Genomic DNA, 19696 nt, shown 5'->3' with positions numbered 1-19696 from the left:
TAGTGTCGCCTCAACAGGGCTTTTCAATGTTATTGTCATGGTGAAAGGAGCTAGCTAACGTTAGCGTTCGTCTCCAGGGGATTTTCTCTTTATGTCCTCAGTATTAAATGAATATGTGACAATATAGTAATCAGAGGAGTAATGGTGTAATCAGAGGAGTAATGGTGACAGAAGAGGAGGGTGGTTAAAGTGGGCTTATTGAGTTAAAAGGTTATGATGGAGACCGTTCTCTAAGAGGGTGGTGGTGAGAGGGTGTGTGCGTCATGAGTGTGTGAGTAATTGGCATCATTTTAATGTACCCTATATTTACTTTTATAAGTATATCTGGCTATATTATTTTACTATTGCCTCATTGATGCAACAAAAAAGAACATAAGAACTGAGATGGAGGGAAGGGAAGTCAAAAAAACAAACAAAAATGTAGCAATATTGTCGTGCAGAAAGTTGACTAAAGACCCGAGACAGCATCTGAAGCCTAAAGAAAATGGCCTTCTCTTGTACATTTCTAAGACAACACCGTGTCATTATTCCCCTTAAAGATGCAGCTGTTTTTTTTATGTGATCTGTCAACTGTTTTTATAAAAATAAATAGTACACCTCATGCTGTCAATAACAAAAAATATTTCTGTTTTTATATATAAGATCTTTACTTTGTTGCCAGGCCGACCAACATAGTTGAGAAGATTTAAAGAAGACGTCACAGAAGGAGCCAACATGATCAAGATGTTGTAAGATGAGATGATGTGTAGTAAAATACTCCTCGTCGGCACACGAAGTTAAACTACGTTTCCAATAAAACCTTAAAAGGGATGATACCTGCTCATCAACATCTTCTGAAAGAGAAAGAGAACCGTTGAAGCCTGGAGAGTCCTTCCTACCCTTGAATTATTACACTTTTCTTTCATAATTTCTTCTTGAGCCTCAATGTCAAAAATAATGTCTGGTTTAGAAATTATGGGCTTGATTTGCGATTCTGTTTGTGCAAGGGGAACATTTATCAAATCCCACTGTCACAGAGCATATTGGCAGTCTCTATGGGGGTGCCACAGGGCTCAATTCTTGGACCGACTCTCTTCTCTGAATCCATCAATGATGTCGATCTTGCTGCTGCTGATTCTTTGATCCACCTCTACACAGACGACACCATTCTGTACCTCCGGCCCTTCTTTGGACACTGTGTTAACTAACCTCCAGACGAGCTTCAAGGCCATACAACTCTCCTTCTGTGGCCTACAATTGCTCTTAAATACAAGTAAAGCTAAATGCATGCTCTTTAACCGATCGCTGCCTGCACCTGCCCTCCCGTCCAACATCACTACTCTGGACGGTTCTGACTTAGAATATGTGGACAACTACAAATACCTAGGTGTCTGGTTAGACTGTAAACTCTCCTTCCAGACTCACATCAAACATCTCCAATCCAAAGTTAAATTTAGAATTAAATTTAACAAAAAAGCATCCAATATCCTACTCAATAAATTGGATGCAGTCTATCACAGTGCCATCTGTTTTGTCACCAAACCCCCATATACTACCCACCACTGCGACCTGTATGCTCTCGTTGGCTGGCCCTCGCTTCATACTCGTCGCCAAACCCACTGGCTCCAGGTCATCTACAAGACCCTGCTAGGTAAAGTCCCCCCTTATCTCAGCTCGCTGGTCACCATAGCAGCACCCACCTGTAGCACACGTTCCAGCAGGTATATTTCACTTGTCAACCCCAAAATCAATTCTTCCTTTGGCCGCCTCTCCTTCCAGTTCTCTGCTGCCAATGACTGGAACGAACTACAAAAATCTCTGAAATTGGAGACTCATATCTCCCTCACTAGCTTTAAACACCAGCTGTCAGAGCAGCTCACAGATTACTGCACCTGTACGTAGCCCATCTATAATTTAGCCCAAACAACTACCTCTCCCCCTACTGTATATATTTATTAATTTTGCTCCTTTGCACCCCATTATTTTTATTTCTACTTTACACATTATTCCACCGCAAATCTACCATTCCAGTGTTTTACTTGCTATATTGTATTTACTTCGCCACCATGGCCATTTTTTGCCTTTACCTCCCTTATCTCACCTCATTTGCTCACATCATATATAGACTTATTTTTCTACTGGTTAAATACCTGGTTAAATAAAGGTGAAATAAATCAAATTAAGAAAGTTCACAGTTTAGTTTATTTCCCTGACAGGCTCTTATTGTGTATACACATGAACCACAACCTCCCTTTGCACGCAGACACATTTAGCCTGCATCCCAATTTTTATTTATTTAACTAGGCACGAGCATTAAGCCCCTCTTGTTAATAATAGATGTCTACATATTGCTTTGTCAATAGGAGATGAGGAGGACAGCCGAGGTCATACAGGAGGATGGCATGGACAAGAGGAGGAGGAGAGACAGAGAATGAGGGACATATAGGAAGAGGAAATGGATGGCGAGGGACATGACGCCAGCTAGTCCCCCCCGATTTCCTGCTGCCCAAAATGCCTGTTGCAGATGAGGTCTGGGGTTATGGTTGGTTCTGGTGTTGGAGACAGATGAACCATAAAGGCCAGAGAGACAGAGAGGGAATGAGTGTGTGTGTGTAAGAGAGAGAGAGAGAGACAGAGAGGGAATGAGTGTGTGTGTGTAAGAGAGAGAGAGAGAGAGAGAGAGAGAGAGAGAGAGAGACAGAGAGAGAGAGAGAGAGAGAGAGAGAGAGAGACAGAGACAGACAGAGAGAGAGAGAGAGAGAGAGACAGAGACAGAGAGAGAGAGAGAGAGAGAGAGAGAGAGAGAGAGAGAGAGAGAGAGAGAGAGAGAGAGAGAGACAGAGAGAGAGAGAGAGAGAGAGAGAGAGAGAGAGAGAGAGAGAGAGAGAGAGAGAGAGACAGAGAGAGAGAGAGAGAGAGAGAGAGAGAGAGAGAGAGAGACAGAGAGAGAGAGATAGAGAGAGAGAGAGAGAGAGAGAGAGACAGAGAGAGAGAGAGAGAGAGAGAGAGACAGAGAGAGAGAGAGAGAGACAGAGAGAGAGAGAGAGAGAGAGAGAGAGAGACACAGGGCTTCCCTTAGGAGAGCCAGGTGTGTTATTCAAGGGTCCCTTTACACACTGTTTGTCCTGGCACTTCTCTGGTCATAAAATATAAAACTATACAGCCAGGGCTTTTCACACACATATCACCCCACTGTCCTGTCCCTCTATCCCTCCATCCCTCTATCCCTCTATTCCTCCATCCCTCTATCCCTCCATCCCTCCATCCCTCTATCCCTCTATTCCTCCATCCCTCCATCCCTCCATCCCTCTATCCCTCTATTCCTCCATCCCTCTATCCCTCCATCCCTCTATCCCTCTATTCCTCCATCCCTCTATTCCTCCATCCCTCTATCCCTCTATCCCTCTATCCCTCTATCCCTCCATCCCTCCATCCCTCTATCCCTCCATCTCTCTATCCCTCTATCCCTCCATCCCTCTATCCCTCCATCTCTCTATCCCTCCATCCCTCCATCTCTCTATCCCTCCATCCCTCTATCCCTCCATCCCTCCATCTCTCTATCCCTCCATCTCTCTATCCCTCCATCTCTCTATCCCTCCATCCTCTATCCCTCCATCTCTCTATCCCTCCATCCCTCTATCCCTCCATCTCTCTATCCCTCCATCCCTCTATCCCTCCATCTCTCTATCCCTCCATCCCTCTATCCCTCCATCTCTCTATCCCTCCATCCCTCTATCCCTCAATCTCTCTATCCCTCCATCCCTCTATCCCTCCATCTCTCTATCCCTCCATCTCTCTATCCCTCCATCCCTCTATCCCTCCATCTCTCTATCCCTCCATCCCTCTATCCCTCCATCTCTCTATCCCTCCATCCCTCTATCCCTCCATCTCTCTATCCCTCCATCTCTCTATCCCTCCATCTCTCTATCCCTCCATCCCTCTATCCCTCCATCTCTCTATCCCTCCATCTCTCTATCCCTCCATCCCTCTATCCCTCCATCTCTCTATCCCTCCATCCCTCTATCCCTCCATCTCTCTATCCCTCCATCTCTCTATCCCTCCATCTCTCTATCCCCTCCATCTCTCTATCCCTCCATCCCTCTATCCCTCTATCCCTCCATCTCTTCTATCCCTCCATCTCTCTATCCCTCCATCCCTCCATCCCTCTATCCCTCTATTCCTCATCCCTCTATCCCTCCATCCCTCTATCCCTCTATTCCTCCATCCCCTCTATCCCTCCATCCCTCCATCCTCTATCCCTCTATTCCTCCATCCCTCTATTCCTCCATCCCTCTATCCTCTATCCCTCCATCCCTCTATCCCTCCATCTCTCTATCCCTCCATCCCTCCATCCCTCTATCCCCTCCATCCCTCCATCTCTCTATCCCTCTATCCCTCCATCCCTCTATCCCTCCATCTCTCTATCCCTCCATCCCTCCATCTCTCTATCCCTCCATCCCTCTATCCCTCCATCTCTCTATCCCTCTATCCCTCCATCCCTCTATCCCTCCATCTCTCTATCCCTCCATCTCTCTATCCCTCCATCTCTCTATCCCTCCATCTCTCTATCCTCATCTCTCTATCCCTCCATCCTCTATCCCTCCATCTCTCTATCCTCTATCCCCCATCTCTCTACCTCCATCCCTCTATCCTCCATCTCTCTATCCCTCCATCTCTCTATCCCTCCATCTCTCTATCCCTCCATCCCTCTATCCCTCCATCTCTCTATCCCTCTATCCCTCCATCTCTCTATCCCTCCATCCCTCTATCCCTCCATCTCTCTATCCCTCCATCCCTCCATCTCTCTATCCCTCCATCTCTCTATCCCTCCATCCCTCTATCCCTCCATCTCTCTATCCCTCCATCTCTCTGATCCCTCCATCCTCTATCCCTCCATCTCTCTATCCCTCCATCCCTCTATCCCTCCATCTTCTATCCCTCCATCTCTCTATCCCGCCATCTCTCTATCCCTCCATCTCTCTATCCCTGCCACCCGCTATCCCTCCATCTCTCTATCCCTCCATCTCTCTATCCCTCCATCCCTCCATCTCTCTATCCCTCCATCCCTCTATCCCTCCATCCCTCCATCTCTCCATCCCTCTAGTCCCTCCATCTCTCTATCCCTCATCCCTCCACCATCTCTCTATCCCTCTATCCCTCCATCCCTCTATCCCTCCATCCCCCATCTCTCTATCCCTCTATCCCTCCATCCCTCTATCCCTCCATCCCTCTATCCCTCCATCCCTCTATCCCTCCATCTCTCTATCCCTCTATTCCTCCATCCCTCTATCCTCCATCCCTCTATCCTCCCTCCCTCATCCTCTATCCCTCCATCCCTCCATCCTCCATCTCTCTATCCCTCTCTATCCCTCCATCCCTCTATCCCTCCATCCTCATCTCTCTATCTCCTCTATCCCTCCATCCCTCTATCCCTCCATCCCTCTATCCTCTATCCCTCCATCGCCTCTATCCCTCCATCTCTCTATCCCTCTATTCCTCATCCCTCTATCCCCCATCCCTCTATCCCTCCATCCCTCCATCCCTCTATCCCTCTATCCCTCCATCTCTCTATCCCTCCATTCCTCTAGCCCATCCCTCCCATCCCTCTATCCCTCCTATCTCCTCTATCCCTCCATCCCTCTATCCCTCCATCCTCCTCTATCCCTCCATTCCCTCCATCCCTCCATCTCTCTATCCCTCCATCCCTCTACCCCCTCCATCTCTCTATCCCCCTCCTCTCTCTATCCCTCCATCTCTCTATCCCTCCATCTCTCTATCCCCTCCATCCCTCTATCCCTCCATCTCTCTATCCCTCCATCTCTCTATCCCTCCATCCCTCCATCTCTCTATCCCTCCATCCCTCTATCCCTCCATCCCTCCATCTCTCCATCCCTCTATCCCTCCATCTCTCTATCCCTCCATCCCTCCATCTCTCTATCCCTCTATCCCTCCATCCCTCTATCCCTCCATCCCTCCATCTCTCTATCCCTCTATCCCTCCATCCCTCTATCCCTCCATCCCTCTATCCCTCCATCCCTCTATCCCTCCATCTCTCTATCCCTCTATTCCTCCATCCCTCTATCCCTCCATCCCTCTATCCTCCCTCCCTCTATCCCTCTATCCCTCCATCCCTCCATCCCTCCATCTCTCTATCCTCTCATCCCTCCATCCCTCTATCCCCTCCATCCCTACATCTCTCTATCCATTATCCATCAATTCCCTCTATCCTCCATCCCTCTAAGCCCCTCTATCCCTCCCTCACTCTATCCCTCCATCTCTCTATCCCTCTATTCCTCCATCCCTCTATCCCTCCATCCTCTATCCCTCCATCCCTCCATCCCTCTATCCCTCTATCCCTCCATCTCTTATCCCTCCCATCCTCTTCTCCATCCTCCATCTCTCATCCCTCTATCCCTCATTCCCTCTATCCCTCAATACCTCTCTCCCTCCCACCCTCCATTCTTATCCTCTATCCCTCATCCCTCTATCCCTCCAATACCTCCATCCCTCTATCCATCCATCTATCTATCCTTTTCCTCCATCCCTCTATCCCCTCTATCCTCTATCCCTCCATCTCTCTATCCTCATCCCTCCTATCCTCATCCCTCCACTCTCTATCCCTCTATCCCTCTATCCCTCTATTCCTCAATCCCTCTATCCCTCTATCCCTCCATCCTTCCATCTCTCTATCCCTCCATCCTCTATCCCTCCATCTCTCTATCCCTCTATTCCTCCATCCCTCTATCCCTCCATCCCTCTATCCCTCTATCCCTCCATCCCTCTATCCCTCTATCCCTCCATCCCTCCATCTCTCTATCCCTCCATCCCTCTATCCCTCCATCCCTCCATCTCTCTATCCCTCTATCCCTCCATCCCTCTATCCCTCCATTCCTCTATCCCTCCATCTCTCTATCCCTCTATTCCTCCATCCCTCTATCCCTCCATCCCTCTATCCCTCTATCCCTCCATCCCTCCATCTCTCTATCCCTCTATCCCTCCATCCCTCCATCCCTCCATCCCTCCATGTCTCTATCCCTCTATCCCTCCATCCCTCTATCCCTCCATCTCTCTATCCCTCCATCCCTCTATCCCTCCATCCCTCTATCCCTCTATCCCTCCATCCCTCTATCCCTCTATCCCTCCATCCCTCCATCTCTCTATTCCTCCATCCCTCTATCTCTCCATCCCTCTATCCCTCCATCCCTCCATTTCTCTATCCCTCTATCCCTCCATCTCTCTATCCCTCTATCCCTCCATCTCTCTATTCCTCCATCCCTCTATCTCTCCATCCCTCCATCCCTCTATCCCTCCATCCCTCCATTTCTCTATCCCTCCATCCCTCTATCCCTCCATCCCTCCATTTCTCTATCCCTCTATCCCTCCATCCTCTATTCTCTATTTATGCCTGGTAATGTTACATAGCCATCCCTCTATTTATGCCTGGTAATGTTACATAGCCATCCCTCTATCTGTGCCTGGTAATGTTACATAGTCATCCCTCTATTTATGCCTGGTAATGTTACATAGCCATCCCTCTATTTATACCTGGTAATGTTACATAGCCATCCCTCTATTTATACCTGGTAATGTTACATAGCCATCCCTCTATTTATACCTGGTAATGTTACATAGCCATCCCTCTATTTATGCCTGGTAATGTTACATAGCCATCCCTCTATTTATGCCTGGTAATGTTACATAGCCATCCCTCGATTTATACCTGGTAATGTTACATAGCCATCCCCCTATTTATACCTGGTAATGTTACATAGCCATCCCTCGATTTATACCTGGTAATGTTACATAGCCATCCCTCTATTTATACCTGGTAATGTTACATAGCCATCCCTCTATTTATACCTGGTAATGTTACATAGCCAGCCCTCTATTTATACCTGGTAATGTTACATAGCCATCCCTCTATTTATACCTGGTAATGTTACATATCCATCCCTCTATTTATACCTGGTAATGTTACATAGCCATCCCTCTATTTATACCTGGTAATGTTACATAGCCATGTCAGTTTTTTTCTCATTCTCCTCTTTTTCTTTCTTTCATTCGTTCATTCTTTTTCTGGAGAAGAAAGGTGGGAAACATTCTGGACAAAAAAGAGGGAGGCACAAATTGACTGTTGGATCTGATGTCGGAGTAAGTGAGAGCGCTCACAAAAGAGAAGCGCCCTGTAACTTCTTCAAACGCACATTCACTCTTGAAACTACACACACGAGCACAGAAACACACACACACACGGGCACAGAAACACACACACACACACACACACACACACACACACACACACACACACACACACACACACACACACACACACACACACACACACACACACACACGAGCACAGAAACACACACACACACACGGGCACAGAAACAAACATGCAGCGCAAGTGCACACACACACAGCAACACAGACACACACAGAGACAGGAGGGAGATTTGTTGTATTGTGTAACAATGAAAGCGTGAATGAACAGTGCAGGTAACTGTTTGAAACAGAGAGGAGGTAGAGGAAGAGATAACAAGAGAGGAGGTGGAGGAAGAAACCCATTAACACTATAACACCTGAGCCAGACTGCAGTCTACTAATAATACAGTAGAGGCACAAATCAATGTGTGTGTGTGTTTAAACCCCCCTCTGTGCCCCTAGTCATTGATTGACAAGTCCAAAAGCTGTACAATAACACGTGGGAGGAAAGCCTTTGTGACCGGGCAGTGTGTGTGTGTGTGTGTGTGTGTGTTAGTGTTTGAGTGTGTGTGTGTGTATGTGTGTGTTAGTGTTTGAGTGTGTTTGTGTTTGAGTGTGTGTGTGTTAGTGTTTGAGTGTGTTAGTGTTTGAGTGTGTGTGTGTGTGTGTGTGTTAGTGTTTGAGTGTGTGTGTGTGTTAGTGTTTGAGTGTGTGTGTGTGTGTGTGTGTGTGTGTGTGTTAGTGTTTGAGTGTGTGTGTGTGTGTGTTAGTGTTTGAGTGTGTGCTCTCTGTAAGATCCTCGTTCTGAGGAAGACTAGTGGTGGAGGGTTACACTAAAGAAATACCCTCATTGTACTCTCTGATTTTGGAATGCTTGGTGAGTTTCAGTGTGTTGCTACATCAGTATTGTAAATGTTTGGGTTGCCAGATTGGCTCTGGTTTGATTTGCAAAGTCACAAATGGGTATAGTTACTGGGATGGCTGAGGTAAGGGTTGCCAAGTTGGCTGAATGTTACAGACGAGTGTTACGGACAGATGCTAGTTTGTCCACTATGACTAGTTTCATTTTGCCAGTTTAGCTAAGGCATAGTTCCCAAGGTTGACTAGCTTGCCAGATTGGCGGATTGGGTTGCCAGGTATTCTCACAAATAAAAAAAGAGATATGTGATCATGTCTCGATGTAATCAAGGTATGAAATTATGGTTATTTTCAAATACAATCTATTTTAGTTGAAGTGTACAAATGATTATAATTATGTTCCGGCCTCCCCGACCATCGGCTCTGACAAAAATCGTCACGTAGCTGAATCTAGTTGCCTACCAGCGGTTCTGTTTTCCAGGTATGCTAATGTTATAACCCATAATGTCTTGATGTAGAGCAATCTGTTCCCAGATTTGAGATATAGGTTGCCAGGTTTGCTTAATTCACGTTTAATACAGTTGCCATGTATTTTTCCTACCTGCTCTCCAGTGGCACATTGCTGCCCAGGACCCAGCTGTCCTGCAGCGGCACGGACTCGGGTGTGGTTTGCAGCTCGGCGGGGAGGGCGGCCGGTGGGGCCGGGCTGGGGTTACGGTTGCGGCTGCTCAGGGAGTTGTGGTTGAGCGCGGTGACCGACGGCTGCTGCTTGTGGGGAGGCGGGGCTGGCGGCAGCGTGGACTGGCCCTGCTGATGGTGATTGGGCGGTTGCTCTGTATAGGAGAGGACATAAGAGATAGGGAAGGGTAAGTGATTTGGGGTTTGAAAGGAAGATGACAAAAAGATGACAAAAAGATGACAGCCCCACACAAGAAACATTCAACAACAGAATGTTGTGTTCAGTAAAATGTACTGATGCTCATTGTGCCTCTGGAGTCTCCCTCTCTCTCCCATATGCTACCATCCTGGGTAATTAATCATCACACTTAAGTAAACCTATTTGGATGAGTGCAGGCATCATTACAACACAACATCTGGCTGCTATTACAACACTACAATGATGGACTAAACCATTGAACACTCCTGCCACACACCCACAAGCACGCACACACCCTCCTTCTCCTCCCTCAGTACTGCTCTGTTTACCTCAGAGCCTGAAAGATGGCCATTCTATATTTCTAAAATTGAACCTTTATTTAATTAGACAAGTCAGTTAAGAACAAATTCTTATTTACAATGACTAACTAACTGGGAACAGTGGGTTAACTGCCTTGTTCAGGAGCAGAACGGCAGATTTTTACCTTGTCATCTCGGGGATTCGATCCAGCAACCTTTCGGTTACGGGGCCAACGCTCTAACCACTAGGGTACCTGCCTTCTAATACCAACAATGTCTCAGAGATGATGATTACAGGTGGTTATACACGAGAGGAAGAAAACTTGGGAAGACAAATGACACAACCAGTCAGAGAACAACAGGTCACAGTGAACGTCTCTAATCTGCCCTCGGGGTTACAGTCTGAGAAGGCTAGTGGAATGAGCAGAGCGTAAACAAGGAGGAGGTGGCGGGAGGAGAGGATATTCATAAATTTTCTTCTCCTAGAACGGCGTTTAAATGACAGTGGGAGGAAGAGAGGAAGAAGAGGGGAGGAGAAGAGGAGGAGGGGAGATTCCAGATATTCTCCTAGCTCGCCGCGGAGACCATCAGTGAGAGCTCAACAGCAGACGTTTCATTACGGTTCTTAACTGAACGTTTCATATCTGATTATGAGGCTGCTAGAACTAATGACCTTCACAGCCCTGCAGTCTACTGCGCTCTGCAGTGCTCTGGAGGCTCTTTTACAAAGCTACAGCAATTACCTCCTAACACACATTGCTGTCACACACACACACACCACTCGCAACACACTCTCATAAACAACCAACTGAAACAGTCATTATTATTCAAACTCCCACACAGATATTTCGTGGCACACACACACACACACACACACACACACACACACACACACACACACACACACACACACACACACACACACACACACACACACACACACACACACACACACACACACACACACACACACACACAGAGTAAGGAAAAGAGCAGAGATAGTGTTTTAATTCCGGTGTGTTGGCTTCCCAAGTGCCTCTGCATCTGGTAGATTACCCAGGAGAGGATTGGCACACTGCCTCTCTCTCTCGGTCTCTCTCGGTCTCTCTCTGTTTTTCTCTGTTTCTCTCTCTCTCTCTCTCTCTGTCTCTCTCAGTCTCTCTCAGTCTTTCTCTCTCAGTCTTTCTCTGTTTCTCTCTCTCTCAGTCTCTCTCTCTCTCGGTCTCTCTCTCTCTGAGACAGTCTCTCTCTCAGAGAGAGAGACTGAGACCGAGAGAGAGAGACTGAGACCAAGAGAGAGAGAGACTGAGACCGAGAGAGACCGAGAGAGAGACCGAAAGAGAGAGAGACTGAGACAGAGAGAGCTCTGTCTCAGTCTCTCTCTCTTTCTGTCTCAGTCTATCTCTCGGTCTCTCTCTCTCTCGGTCTCAGTCTCTCTCTCTCTTTCAGTCTCTCTCTTTCAGTCTCTCTCTCTCTCTCACTTGGTCTCAGTCTCAGTGTCTTGGTCTCTCTCTGTCTTGGCCTCTCTCTGTCTCTCTCCCTATCTCTGTCTCACTCTCTCTCTCTCGGCCTCTCTCTGTCTCTCTCTGCATCGGTCTCTCTGTCTTCTCTCTCTCTGTCTCTCTCTGTCTCGGTCTCTCTCCATCTGTCTCAGTCTCTCTCTCTCTCTGTCTCGGTCTCTCTCTTGGTCTCTCTCTCTGTCTCGGTCTCTCTCTCTCTCTCTCTGTCTCGGTCTCTCTCTGTCTTGGCCTCTCTCTGTCTCGGTCTCACTCTCTCTCTCTCGGTCTCTCTCTCTGTGTCTCTCTCTCTCGGTGTCTCTCTGTCTCGGTCTCTCTCTCGGTCTCTCTCTATCTGTCTCTCTCTCGGTCTCTCTCTCTCTCTTGGTCTCTCTCTCTTTCTCGGTCTCTCTCTCTCTCTCTGTCTCGGTTCTCGCTCTCAGTCTCTCTATCTAGGTCTCTCTCTCGGTCTCTGTCTCTCTCTTGGACTCTCTCTCTGTCTCGGTCTCTCTCTCTCTGTCTCGCTCCCTGTCTCGGTCCTTCTGTCTCTCGCTCGAAGGAATGAGCACTGAGCTTTAGCTCCAGACCCAAATCCCCTTTACCCCGGATTACATACAAACCACTTGTAATACGAGCCCCCGCTATCCTCCCAAACACCCCCCAAGCTATCCTCCCTCCCTGGGGAGCTAGATTCTTCAAACCACTGACAGCGTCCTCTGTTCGCTCCTTTCCTTCAGATGGCGGCCTGGCTATTTAAAACCAAAAAAACATCAGATTATATTTTCACCTTCATGTGTTGTTGTTATTATTATCTATCCTGATGCCTAGTCACTTTACCCTGCCTCCATGTACATATCTACCTCTAATACCTTATTATTATCTATCCTGATACCTAGTCACTTTACCCTGCCTCCATGTACATATCTACCTCTAATACCTTATTATTATCTATCCTGATACCTAGTCATTTTACCCTGCCTCCATGTACATATCTACCTCTAATACCTTCTACCTCTCCACAGTGATCTGGTACTAGTACTCCCTGTAGAAAGCTCCACATTGATCTGGTACTCCCTGTATATAGCTCCACATTGATCTGGTACTCCCTGTATATAGCTCCACAGTGATCTGGTACTCCCTGTATATAGCTCCACAGTGATCTGGTACTGGTACTCTCTGTATATAGCCCCACGTTGATCTGGTACTGGTACTCCCTTTATATAGCTCCATCAGTGATCTGGTACTGGTACTCCCTGTATATAGCTCCACAGTGATCTGGTACTGGTACTCCCTGTATATAGCTCCACAGTGATCTGGTACTGGTACTCCCTGTATATAGCTCCACAGTGATCTGGTACTGGTACTCCCTGTATATAGTTCCACAGTGATCTGGTACTGGTACTCCCTGTATATAGCTCCACAGTGATCTGGTACTGGTACTCCCTGTATATAGCTCCACAGTGATCTGGTACTCCCTGTATATAGCTCCACAGTGATCTGGTACTGGTACTCCCTTTATATAGCTCCATCAGTGATCTGGTACTGGTACTCCCTGTATATAGCTCCACAGTGATCTGGTACTGGTACTCCGTGTATATAGCTCCACATTGATCTGGTACTGGTACTCCCTGTATAGAGCTCCATCAGGCATCTGGTACTGGTACTCGCTGTATATAGCTCCACATTGATCTGGTACTGGTACTCCCTGTATAGAGCTCCATCAGGCATCTGGTACTGGTACTCCCTGTATATAACTCCACAGTGATCTGGTACTGGTACTCCCTGTATATAGCTCCACAGTGATCTGGTACTGGTACTCCCTATATATAGCTCCACAGTGATCTGGTACTGGTACTCCCTGTATATAGCTCCACAGTGATCTGGTACTGGTACTCCCTGTATATAGCTCCACAGTGATCTGGTACTGGTACTCCCTGTATAGAGCTCCATCAGGCATCTGGTACTGGTACTCCCTGTATATAACTCCACAGTGATCTGGTACTGGTACTCCCTGTATATAGCTCCACAGTGATCTGGTACTGGTACTCCCTATATATAGCTCCACAGTGATCTGGTACTGGTACTCCCTGTATATAGCTCCACAGTGATCTGGTACTGGTATTCCCTGTATATAGCTCCACAGTGATCTGGTACTGGTACTCCCTGTATATAGCTCCACAGTGATCTCCCTGTATATAGCTCCATCAGTGATCTGGTACTGGTACTCCCTGTATATAGCTCCACAGTGATCTCCCTGTATATAGATCCACAGTGATCTCCCTGTATTTAGCTCCACAGTGATCTGGTACTGGTACTCCCTGTATATAGCTCCACAGTGATCTGGTACTGGTACTCCCTGTATATAGCTCCACAGTGATCTCCCTGTATATAGCTCCACAGTGATCTCCCTGTATATAGCTCCACAGTGATCTCCCTGTATATAGCTCCACAGTGATCTCCCTGTATATAGCTCCACAGTGATCTCCCTGTATATAGCTCCACAGTGATCTGGTACTGGTATTCCCTGTATATAGCTCCACAGTGATCTGGTACTGGTACTCCCTGTATATAGCTCCACAGTGATCTCCCTGTATATAGCTCCATCAGTGATCTGGTACTGGTACTCCCTGTATATAGCTCCACAGTGATCTCCCTGTATATAGATCCACAGTGATCTCCCTGTATATAGCTCCATCAGTGATCTGGTACTGGTACTCCCTGTATATAGCTCCACAGTGATCTCCCTGTATATAGCTCCACAGTGATCTCCCTGTATATAGCTCCACAGTGATCTCCCTGTATATAGCTCCACAGTGATCTCCCTGTATATAGCTCCACAGTGATCTCCCTGTATATAGCTCCATTCTTGTGTATTCTCTTGTGTAACTATTTTTGTTTTTAAACTCTGCATCGTTGGGAAGGGCTCGTAAGCAAGCATTTCACATTAGTCTAGTTGTTTTCGGCGCATTTGACAAATAACATTTCATGTGATTTGATTGAGTGAGTAGGTTATATGATACACAGGGATTATGAGAGGCAGATACGGCTTATCGCGAGGGAACGTGCTGGTGCAGTGCACCGGGTGATGTGACTGTGGTTGGTGAGACGGAGATGCTCTGTGCTATTGTCCCCTTTTCCATTCACGTTGATGTGCACACACACACACATCACCAGGTTTGAGGGGACATCGGCAGTGACAGTTGACAGTAATTGTCCATGACATGTGCGGAAAACACCCCCCTCTCCCGCCATCCCTCCAACCAGCCCTCCAGCCACCCCACCAAGCTGAGTGTTTGTAGCCCACCCGTGATGCCTGTCGGTGGGGGAGCGGTGGCATGTCATCTGGGCCCTGGTGGCATGTTGACACAGTAGCTGGCCTCACACTGTTTCTCTATGGGCTACAAGGCATCATGTGGCGTAGGATGACAACAATGCCTATAGACACTGGTCTGAGGTCAGTTTGGGGCAACCTACAAAAGAGGTGAGAGAGAATGATGTGGAGGGGAGAGAGAGAGAGAGAGAGAGAGAGAGAGAGAGAGAGAGAGAGAGAGAGAGAGAAGGGAAGGATGTAGTGAGGAGAGAAAAGTGAGTGAAGGGAGGATAAAAACCAAGTGGGGAGACTGGGGAGGCCCTGGAGGACTCTCCCCCAGGTGAGGAGGAGGCTGGGAGAGTTGATCGTCTGTGAGCTGACGGGATGGCTGGCTTCACATCTGGCCCCGGACACGCCTCTCTAGCTCCCCCCCCCCCCCCAAACACACAAAGAGAGAGGGGGAATCACCATATCATATGGAGCTAAAGACACTGAGGACAAAGGAAAAGGAATGAAAAGGCATGGTGGACGCTACGCCATGTGATATCAGTCTATACCCAGACCGTACATCAGGAAGATGCATTATGCCGGTCTATCCTGGAAGACTGACTGGTATGGTATAGGGACGGCCTTTTGATCAAACAACTTTGAGTCTCAGTCACTGAACTGAGCTTCCTGGGGTCCACGTGACGGACCTACATTGTGAGACTACAATGGAAGCAGTGGGGGAAAAAAGGATTCATCTACTGCTTTAGAGAAATGACGAGGGAATAACAGTATCTCACTAACAGAGCAAGGAAGGGGAGATGGAGGAGTATAGCCGGAAGAAGAGGAGAGAGAGAGAGAGAGAGCATGAGTTTGAGAGAGAGAGAGACAGGAGGGAGAGAGAGAGTGAGAGAGAGAGACAGAGAGCGAGACAGAGAGGGATGAGCCCGGGGTCACAGCGACATGTCGGCCATGAAATGTTTAGATTTCCATTTTCCTCCGACAACCTGAGCCCTGACCTGGAACTGAATGAAAGCAATCAGCACAAAAGAAGAAAAATCCCTCCCTCTCCTCCTCCCTTCCCTTTTATCTCCTCTCTCTTCACTCCCTCCTCATTCCTCTCTCCCCTTCCACCTCATCTCTTCCCTCTCCTCCTCCCTTCCCTTTTGTCTCCTCTCTCTTCCCTCCCTACCTCCTCCCTTCCCGTTTGTCTCCTTTCTTCCCTCCCTCTCCTTCTCCCTTCCCCTTTGTCTCCTCTCTCTTCCCTCCCTCTCCTCCTCCCTTCCCGTTTGTCTCCTCTCTCTTCCCTCCCTCTCCTCCTCCCTTCCCTTCTGTCTCCTCATCTCTTTCCCTCCCTCTCCTCCTCCCTTCCCTTTTGTCTCCTCTCTCTTCCCCCCCTCTCTTCCTCCCTTCCCTTTTGTCTCCTCTCTCTTCCCTCCCTCTCCTCTTCCCTTCCCATTTGTCTCCTCTCTCTTCCCTCCCTCTCTTCCTCCCTTCCCGTTTGTCTCCTCTCTCTTCCCTCCCTCTCCTCCTCCCTTCCCTTTTGTCTCCTCTCTCTTCCCTCCCTCTCTTCCTCCCTTCCCTTTTGTCTCCTCTCTCTTCCCTCCCTCTCCTCTTCCCTTCCCGTTTGTCTCCTCTCTCTTCCCTCCCTCTCTTCCTCCCTTCCCGTTTGTCTCCTCTCTCTTCCCTCCCTCTCCTCCTCCCTTCCCTTTTGTCTCCTCTCTCTTCCCTCCCTCTCCTCCTCCCTTCCCTTTTGTCTCCTCTCTCTTCCCTCCCTCTCCTCCTCCCTTCCCTTTTGTCTCCTCTCTCTTCCCTCCCTCTCCTCCTCCCTTCCCGTTTGTCTCCTCTCTCTTCCCTCCCTCTCCTCCTCCCTTCCCTTTTGTCTCCTCTCTCTTCCCTCCCTCTCTTCCTCCCTTCCCGTTTGTCTCCTCTCTCTTCCCTCCCTCTCTTCCTCCCTTCCCATTTGTCTCCTCTCTCTTCCCTCCCTCTCCTCCTCCCTTCCCGTTTGTCTCCTCTCTCTTCCCTCCCTCTCCTCCTCCCTTCCCTTTTGTCTCCTCTCTCTTCCCTCCCTCTCTTCCTCCCTTCCCGTTTGTCTCCTCTCTCTTCCCTCCCTCTCTTCCTCCCTTCCCGTTTGTCTCCTCTCTCTTCCCTCCCTCTCCTCCTCCCTTCCCGTTTGTCTCCTCTCTCTTCCCTCCCTCTCCTCCTCCCTTCCCTTTGGTCTCCTCATCTCTTCCCTCTCTTCTTTTCTCGTCTCTCCCTCCTTCTCTCCTCTGTCCGGTCTCCAAGGGGCTGAATTGCTACAAGCTCTGGGTTTAACTGCAGTGGAATTAGGGGGGTCTAAATGGAACGGCGCTGGTTAAGACCCCCAAAGAGCCCTAATTGAAGCTTTGCATTATTTAGCCGTTCCTCCATAAGACGTGAGACGAGACACAGAGCCAACATGGTGATCCCACCTCCGAGCGCTCAGCGCTGACTTGGCAAGCTCTGCTGTTCTCTGCTAGGACCATGTGTGTGCGCGTGTGCGTGAATGTGTGTGTGTGTGTGTCTGTCTGGCCATAAATGTTTTTATGGAATAACAATGCATGTGGACAAAATCAGGTAAATTGGGAAGACAATATTTAAAGACAGTCAAAGAAATGGAGGAAGGCCAATAAGTAGACACCCAGGGGAACACATACACACCACCCCCTGTCCCCCGTCCCGTCCCCACCGTCCCACCACACACACACAGGGGAACACATACACACCACCCCCTGTCCCCCGTCCCGTCCCCACCGTCCCACCACACACACACAGGGGAACACATACACACCACCCCCTGTCCCCCGTCCCCGTCCCCACCGTCCCACCACACACACACAGACAAACAGAGCTGCTCCTTCACACCGCTCGACAGCACACATTACACGAAGCTCAATATGTATCCATTTCAGCGCCATATGTTTTTGACATGAGTTCAGTTCCCCAGTGAAGCCGAGAGCATCCGTCTCACTACAGGGCTTCCCATCCACTCGCCTTTCACTGGCTCTTAAACACAGACCATTAACATGACACATGGCACCAAGCGTAGCCCAGTTAACCTGGCTAGATGACCTTTACTAGACACACAGTACTCTGACTGACCCCTGTAGACTAAACTGTCTAACACCCCCAGCAAGGCAGGCAAGACAGGATCCAGAGATCCAGGCCTCCACCCCCTCAACCTTCACAGTGGATGCCCAAGCCTGGTGGCTTGAGAGGGGCAGAGGGAAGTTGAGAGAGGGCCCATGAAGAGTGAAGGATAGGGGTGGGAAGGGAAGGGCCAGGAGAGGGGCCAAGGTGTAAGCTGACTCGTGACTCGGGCTGGGGGGGAGTGAGTGGAACAGTGTGTGTGTGTGTGTGTGTGTGTGTGTGTGATGGATGAGATGTGAGGAGTCAGATGCAGGCTTTACGAGAGGCTTGCCTTTGAAACCCAACCCTGACTGATGGACTGCTGCCTGTCATTCATCAGGGGGTCTCCACCCTGTCACACACATGCCCTGCTGTTAGGTTAGTGTCTACACTTTGAGAAGCCTATCTGATTAGGACTTGTTGGCAGGAGCTAAATTATAGCCCAGGTCTGTTCATCTCCTAATGGTTAGAGTGATAGCCATTGCTCTGTGTGTGTGTGTGTGTGTGTGTGTGTGTGTGTGTGTGTGTGTGTGTGTGTGTGTGTGTGTGTGTGTGTGTGTGTGTGTGTGTGTGTGTGTGTGTGTGTGTGTGTGTGTGTGTGTGTGTGTGTGTGTATGGTGTGTGTGTGTGTGTGTGTGGTGTGTGTGTGGTGTGTGTGGTGACATCCTTCGCCTGGCTGGACCAGAGGGGTTTATGAAGGCTAGGGGAGATTGAGTTGCTTATCTGCTTTCATAATCTAAACCACCTTGTTTTGTTATACTCTTTTCTTCAGGGCCATGTCAGTGTTTAATGGTGAGGTTGATGGCTGTGGGAAGATACAGTGACCTTTTGAAATGAGAGAGAGCGAGAAAGGAGGGAGGGAAAGAGAGAGAAAAAAGAAAGAGGGAGAGTTAGAGAAAGAGAGAAACATGTTTCCCATGCCAATAAAACCCTTTGAATTGAAAGGGAGGGGAGAGAGAGAGAGAGAGAGAGAGAGAGAGAGAGAGAGAGAGAGAGAGAGAGAGAGAGAAATTGAGGACAGACAGACAGAGAGACAGAGAGATGAGGATCAGGAGACCCCCCCCTCGTGTGCCAGTGGGAGGGGAAGGGTTAAGGATGAACTAAAGGTAGTAAGGGGAGTAGAAATGGTTAAAGACCCACTTTGAAGGGTAGAAGACTATAATTCCCTTCACCTCCACTTTATTTGGCTGTTACTGTGACGGACAGATACAGGAAATATAACTGCCTTTGAAAACAGTAGTAACATTTAAAACACCACTCACTCAATGCTGGTAGATTTAGTTTGAAGAAATGGAGGGAAAAGGAAATAAATCCTAGGTCACACACACACACACACACACACACACACACACACACACACACACACACACACACACACACACACACACACACACACACACACACACACACACACACACACACACACACACACACACGACAGAGTATCAAGAGTGGGATCGCAGTCCCTCAGTGTGTCATATGGAAGACATCAGTCTCCGCACCGCTGAACCAAAACAAAAATCCCGAAAGAGCAGCG

The 19696-nt window shown here is 48.5% G+C and overlaps 1 protein-coding gene across 1 annotated transcript in view; it reads right to left on the bottom strand.

The window, feature by feature from the left end:
- The window catches only part of LOC109900466 (teneurin-3), a 383528-nt gene that overhangs the window by 128871 nt on the left and 234961 nt on the right, over positions 1-19696 (bottom strand). Inside the window, exon 5 of the mRNA XM_031828225.1 lies at positions 9644-9875. Coding sequence (XP_031684085.1) covers positions 9644-9875 — 232 coding nt within the window. The remainder of the gene's footprint in view (positions 1-9643; positions 9876-19696) is intronic.

The sequence above is a fragment of the Oncorhynchus kisutch genome, linkage group LG7 (genome assembly GCF_002021735.2).
Source record: "Oncorhynchus kisutch isolate 150728-3 linkage group LG7, Okis_V2, whole genome shotgun sequence".
NCBI classification, from domain to species: Eukaryota; Metazoa; Chordata; class Actinopteri; order Salmoniformes; family Salmonidae; genus Oncorhynchus; species Oncorhynchus kisutch.
The sequence above is the reverse complement of the archived record's forward strand: the minus strand, read 5'-3'. Positions and strand labels throughout refer to the sequence as shown.